The sequence below is a fragment of the Gymnogyps californianus genome, chromosome 20 (genome assembly GCF_018139145.2).
Source record: "Gymnogyps californianus isolate 813 chromosome 20, ASM1813914v2, whole genome shotgun sequence".
In the NCBI taxonomy this organism is placed as follows: domain Eukaryota; kingdom Metazoa; phylum Chordata; class Aves; order Accipitriformes; family Cathartidae; genus Gymnogyps; species Gymnogyps californianus.
In genome coordinates this window covers 8,423,475-8,430,485 of record NC_059490.1, presented here as the reverse complement: position 1 = coordinate 8,430,485, position 7,011 = coordinate 8,423,475, and the positions used below count along the sequence as shown (strand labels likewise).

At 33.4% G+C, this 7,011-nt stretch overlaps 1 protein-coding gene across 1 annotated transcript; it reads left to right on the top strand.

Moving 5' to 3' along the window:
* Window positions 1–396: 396 nt before the first annotated feature.
* Window positions 397–7,011, top strand: ASPA (aspartoacylase). The gene is made up of 6 exons (XM_050909047.1): window positions 397–650; window positions 3,089–3,284; window positions 4,475–4,568; window positions 5,359–5,466; window positions 6,011–6,120; window positions 6,663–7,011. Exons 1-6 carry the CDS (start codon window positions 412–414, stop codon window positions 6,870–6,872), a joined length of 957 nt encoding a protein of 318 aa, XP_050765004.1. The 5' UTR covers window positions 397–411; the 3' UTR covers window positions 6,873–7,011.

Sequence of the window (7,011 nt, the reverse complement as noted above, 5' to 3'; positions counted from 1 at the left end):
AAAATGTCAGCGATATTTAAGTGCATTATTAAAGTTTACATTTAAAAAGTCTTTTCATACTGTCATTAGTGCAAGATTTACCTATATATCATATATTAATAGAGATTGCCTGGAGAAGTTAACTTTTGAACTGTGTAACAGTACTATTAACAGACTTGGAGATATTACTAAATATGGTAAATGAAGGGGAGGGCTCCTCGAGAGGGAGGAGTGTCAGGTTAGCAACTCCCCGCCTTGCAACGGGAGTCTAAAAGTGTTAGACAAATGTTAATTCACTTTCAGTCACATCTGACCTAAACAGGCTTAAAGAATTTCCTGTTAAAAAGAATATTATTTTTTTCGGAGACAAAAGTTTTACTTTATCATTATTTTCTGTTTTGCTTTCAGCAATTCTTAGAGCTGCTGAAAAGCATGACTTCCTCTTCTGTTGTTGATAAACCTCCGGTAAGACGGGTTGCTATCTTTGGGGGAACTCATGGCAATGAGTTATCAGGGGTATTTTTGGTCAAGCACTGGCAAGAGAATGGAGCTGAGATTCAAAGAACAGGAATGGAAGTGAAACCATTTCTTACCAACCCAAGAGCTGTGAAGAAGTGTACTAGATACATTGACTGTGATCTGAACCGTGTTTTTGACCCTGATAATCTTGGGTAAGAATCGTTATGCTTTCTGTTGTTTTACTTTTCTGTTTTTTAAAATTGTAAGGAGCTTCCTTTCCAGATTAAAATGTTAACACAAGTTCCACTACTATTTTAACTGTGCAGTCACATAACTGAAATTACTGACCTTTAACCCAAAAAGAACAAATTGCATGAGTGTTAACACATTCATTTTAGAACTTTTGCTAGTAGAATGAGTCTCAAACCAACACATAATCTTAAACACAGCATTTTAAATTAGTATTAGATTAGCTGTATTTGTGTAAACTTAAGTATTGCTGTTCTAAGTTGCAAAGTCATTATTTCTCACATTTCTCCAACTCAGCTTTGGAGCTCTTCTGAATACAATTATACTTGCAGGAAGATAGCAGATAAAAGCAATTTAAAGGTAGACATCTGAGTATCTGAAAGAATGGCATACAAATCAGGGAAGTGTATTTAATTTCAGTTATATGCAGTAAAAGTTGAAAACTTGAAATTAGCCCAGTTAGAAATAAAGTATTCTATGGCAAAATGATAGCCAAAAAGTCACAATAATTTAGCTGACTCATTATTTTAGAAGAAATACAATCTGTAATTACTGTAAAATAGTAACTGATTTTACATTTTTAATGGGATTTTATGTTTCTCTGCTTTTGAGACATCTATTCCAGAGGTGTACTTTGCTGTATAAACGTTCTTATGCTTGGTATAGTTCCATGCTAAACAGGTAATTATGTTTCAGAAAGGTCTTAATGGTACAGGTGAATATCTCTGAAAGAAATACTTATCTTTGTAAGCATGGTTATTCTCACCCTGCATGTCTTTTCATCTGGCTTTTCATCTTAGAATTTTGTTGCTGATTATTATATATAAGATAAACAGACTTTTACACGTAAGTGTTGAGGCCATTCTTTTAATTGCTTACTTAGGACAAACGTATGGAAAAAAACCTGGTTTTGTTTGTTTTCAGCTGCTTTGAACATAGAACACTTGAGAAAATAACAGATTAAGACACCTGCAGGTTGTCTTCATTTTTTAGCTAATATTCCTCAGTAAATCCTATTAAGTTGCCCAGTCCTATTACAACACGACTGACTGTTTGGAATTCCTTCACCTGATCCCTGCAAGTGTAGACCCTTCAAGATTACAAATGATTTTACAAAATAAGAAAAAGGAGAGTGAAATCCTGATACTACTGAAAGTAATGGTGGAAGTCCCATTGGCTTCAGTAAGAAGTATTAATTTAACAGTCTTACGTGAAGAAACCTTCAATTTCAAAGACAGAACTAAAGAATACAAAGTTAGATTATGTGATATACAGAATCATAAAAATAGAAAAAGGAGCTTGAGGGACTCACGTAAAAATTCTAATCCACCTCATGTCCCACCAGTAGATCAACTGCACATAGACATTCCTAATGGATTATGTCTTGCCATTTCTAATACTCCAGCAGTGGTGATCCCATAATTTTCCTCAGCAACCTCTTCTGATGCTTAAATATCCACGCAGTTAGTAAGGTGTTTTGTTAGTATTTAACAAAACTTTCTTCATGCAACTTAATACCAGTATTTCTTATAAAATTAAAATATTACAAAGCTTGAGCTGTCTTGAGAAAGAAAACTGAATTTAGCGCAAGATATTAGGTGTGTCTGTATTGTACTTGGGTAACATCCCAAGCCTGTCATCAAAACCAGATTTGCTGTCTATGCGGAACGAGTCTGAACCTACAGCACCTTTGTACACTGTTAATGTGTACGATGGATTTCTTTGTGTCATACATCAGTTTCCTATAGAGCCCTTATACAGACAGGAAGCAGATCGCAGACATTTCCTTAGGCCAAGACCTTTTCTTTTAAAGTGTAGTACAGACATAGTCACCTGAGATTACAAGTATTAAAACTTTGGAGGAATAGATTTGAGGTAGCAAAATCGTCTAGGAGCTTTGAGGGTCAGGAGGGCTCAAAACAATAGACTGTAAAAGTCTGATCAGAATATGAGAAGACAAGAAATAAAGCAAGTTACAAAAGATCTTGTGAGTGATGTCCAAGGTAAAAGGGCATGGACCGATATCTGAATACTGTCTTCAGTAGGAGGTGGATCCAGTCTTGGAAGTGGTTTAAGTTGTTGATAAATTTTGAGTTAGTTTTCTGCATAGGGGGAAATTTTGGGATGTAAAGAAATGAAAGAGAAGTAAATGGTCTCCAGCTAAAATCAGATCAAAAAATTCTTACTCCCCTTCTGCACAAGACACATAATAGTAAGACCTGTTTAACAATCATACTTGCTTTTTTCAAGCACAAATTCATCAAGTTTTGACAGTTTAGTAATTAAATAGGTGATTTCAACTCTAGTAAATTATGGAATTAAAAAGAAAAGGGTATACATATTTTGTTGACTGTAAAGCCATGGAATGAGTTTACTAATTTCTTTGTACTGATATTAACAGCAGGACAGTGGTGGAAGATATTCCATATGAAGTAAGAAGGGCTCAGGAAATCAATCATATATTTGGTCCAAAAGGTAGTGATGATGCGTATGACCTTATTTTTGACCTTCACAACACCACTTCTAACATGGGTGGTACCCTTATTCTTGAAAACTCCAGGGATGACTTTACAATTCAAATGTTTCATTATATCAAGGTAAAACTAATTTAAATGAACTACTAAAATAGATTATTAGTTGTAATGTTGTATTACTATATATTATTTTGTAGTTTCTTTAAATACACTATTTTTTATTCTGCAAAACTGTTTGAAATATTTAATCACTCATAGGATGGGTTTTTTTAATCAGAGATAATTAATAATTTGATTATAATATCAGGTAATTCAGATTTGAACTCATCATAATCTTCATGTATTAAAATGAGTGTTAGTAAGACTGATGGGCAAAGAGGAATGCTTAGAATAATATCTATGAAAATGAATGCAATTTAATCTGCTTTCACACTGATCTGTCAGGAACTTGGATAAATTTGGGTCACACATACTAAACAGTTAAACATTAATTTTATGAAATAAAGACATGTAAAAAATAATGGAACTAGGTAATGACAAATGTTCCCTTCATCAGTATTTATAGGAATAGTGATATGTCTTTAGAAGCTGCTTGATTCTGCTGTTCCTGAAGCTGATAAGTATTGGTAGAGTGAGGTTTGCAAAAGTGCTGGCTTAAGCGTAATCTGGTTGAAGTACTAGTGACCTAGACAATGACTGATGAAATTGCAGTTAGGCCAACGGTGTGGAATTTTAATTTTTTTTTTTCCTTAGAAACAAGATATATTTTAACATTTGATTTTTTTCTTATTACATGTATCCCATGTAAATGTTTATAAAATATTTGAAGATACAGAAAGCTTATGACTAAAATTATGTGAAGAGCAATGGTAGGCAGTCATCAGGAAAGACGCCTGAAGTAGGTTTCTGTATCAAAAAAAGGTTAAAATAAGGCTTAATGCACAATCTGTGTCCCCATAAGAGAATCTAACACAAAAAATACTTGAAATCTGCTTTACGGTATTTTGATTCTACGTTTTGGAACACTGATGAGTACAGTATTCTTCCTGTTAGCAATTTAAGACTAGAACTGTGTTCAGTTATATTAGGAGACAGCAAAATTCAGTGGAGCATGCCTGGCATGAGTTAATGGAAAGGAGACCAACAAATACAGCTTTGTACGTTTTCTAAAGATGTCCTACTTCTTTGAGGGCCATGAAATAAAGGCAACATATTGAAGACATTGTGTAAATCACTTCTGCATCAGTAATCTTTTGTGGCACAACATTTTAAAATATTTGCATAACAAAGAAATTTTTAAACAATCTCCACAGAACGCTTTGGCTCCAGAACACTGTCCTGTTTTGCTGATTGAACATCCTAGCTTGAAATATGCAACAACTCGATCTGTAGCAAAACATCCTGTTGGTAAATATGCAAAATAAAGACTATTTTAACCCACCATAAATTATTTTAAAATATGCCTGTTTCCAGATCTGTTCATTTCATTACGTTATACAGAGTGCTCTGATCACCAGTAGCCATTTGTTTGACAATATATTTACCGAGTCAAATGTATATGATTATCTCTTCTTCTGAAGAGTTCTGATTTATACTTGGCTTACCAAATAGAGAAGCCAGGTGGAAATTCTTAAACTCAGTTAAGCCACTGTTTGCAGAAAATATTTATAATATATGAGGACAAGGAAGAAGTAACAGCTTCAGAAAAGAAATGTTTACATCCTCTAAATAAGCCTTGGCTGAAACGCTGGTTGTTAGCCAAGAAGAAGAAAAGAGAAGATGTGATAAAGGAAGGGGGAAATGGTGTTTCTGCATGGAAGTGGTTAACTTTTTCATTTATGGAATCAAACCCATAACCATAGAAAAAAAAATCATTAGTTTGCTTTCGTATTAAACAATGAGTTCTCTAAAATGCAGCATGGAAAGTTAGGATGAGGAAAAGAATAAGAGAAATGAATATATATTGTGACCCTTTCTCTTACCCTAGTAGCACACTCAAAAATGTACATATGATTCTTTAAACTGATCCTGACTGGTGAGCTAAATTTTCTGCTTGCCTTAAAAATCACATAACTCTGTACTTTACAGTTCCTCTTAAACATAAAACACAGGCCCAATCAGACATCTATTTTTGCTGTGTAATCTAAGCATGTGATATATTATGGCTATATTAATAATCTCCCTCATCTGCAAACAGGTGTGGAGGTGGGTCCCCAGCCACAAGGCGTTCTTAGAGCTGATATTTTGGACAAAATGAGGAAGATTGTCAAACATGGCCTTGACTTTGTGCAACTTTTTAATGAAGGTAGAGTGAGTAATGAGAGAATATGGCCTCCTGTGTCATATCAGTGGACTATTTCAGGAGAATGTTTTTTAAAAAAATAGGTTGGGCTACAACAGTTTACAGTTAAACAGGTAAAAGGAGTCAGAATTCCTGTATAGCTCCTTTGGGTAGCTTTAAGGATATTTCCTCTTTCTGAAGATTCAATAAGTATACTTGATCTTAATCTTACAGTTGCTTTGAGAATCTGAAATACTAGCTAACAATATTTGTATAGTAGTATGTACATGGAGAACATACATAAATTAATACTAAGAAAGAAGCGTTTAATTTACATGCCTTCTGGGCATTGTTATCTAAAATTAAAGTCAATAAACTTTGTAAGATTTTGTTATACCTGTGTACTACCTACAATACATACTGACAAAAATAGGTGTTTAAAATTCTTTTAGAGTACCTTTTGTCAGTGGGCTTTTTATTTAGCCATTGTAAAGAGAATAAATAATGCATTGTTCTTTTTAACAGGCAGTTGTTCATTTCAACATGAAATTACATTTATTCTTTCTAGGAAAGGAATTTCCACCATGTACAATTGAGGTTTTTAAAATAATGGAGAAAGTAGATTATCCCAGGAATAAGAATGATGACGTTATTGCTATTATTCACCCTAAACTGCAGGTAAATTCTAAAATAGTTTCCATTTGTGGCATTTTATAAGTATTCCTGTGTTGCTTCTGCTACATTGTAGTATATTTTAATAGTAAATATTTAAAATGACAATATTGCCAATGGGTTTATTGAATACTTTAGACCTTCCCTATTGTAAGTTCTATCCCTATGGTCATACAGTACTTCAGTAACTGACTTGGGAATCACTGAATCTAAAATTACTTTTGAACCTAAAACTGAAAAGAAAAAGACAATAAGATAGCTTATATTCTAAAATATAAATCTAATTTTGAATTCTAAAATGAGGGTCTGTTTTTAATCAATTGTGAGTATACGCAGTGCCTTTTAGTTCACCTTTACCAGGGAATTCTATGCAAGCCTGAAAACGAGGGCCAGACACCTGAAATTATGTCCTGAAGATTAAAAGGAATTCTTTTAAAAGCTTATGCCATAAACTGCAGAGAATATAATTATTGAGCATAAACTCAGAAGTCACATGAAATATACAGAAACTTGAAGTAAATATATTCTATTTATTTTCTTTCTCTAAGGATCAAGACTGGCAGCCACTGAACAATGGTGATCCTCTATTTTTGACTCTTGATGGAGAAGTAATTGCATATAAAGAGGACTGTACAGTCTATCCAACATTTATTAACGAAGCTGCATATTATGAAAAGAAACAAGCTTTTGTAAAAACAGTAAAAATGAAGCTCACTGCAAAACACATCAGATCCTCAGTCTTACACCTGAACACTTAAAAGCTTATTACAGATTTTTCAATACAAAAAGTGGATTTCTTCTCTGTGAAATCCAGTGTCATTCAGTAGTAACTCATGGAATAAATAAATGCAGAGTCTAATTTTAAATTGTAATTTAATTAACGTTGCTGAGCACTTT

What these genes read in the sequence shown, in the direction of transcription:
- ASPA (XM_050909047.1), top strand. Translation starts at nt 412, where the DNA reads ATGACTTCCTCTTCTGTTGTTGATAAACCTCCGGTAAGACGGGTTGCT. An exon ending in AAATGTTTCATTATATCAAG is followed by an intron (nt 3,285 to 4,474) that starts GTAAAACTAATT and finishes CAATCTCCACAG; the next exon opens with AACGCTTTGGCTCCAGAACA. An exon ending in TGTAGCAAAACATCCTGTTG is followed by an intron (nt 4,569 to 5,358) that starts GTAAATATGCAA and finishes ATCTGCAAACAG; the next exon opens with GTGTGGAGGTGGGTCCCCAG.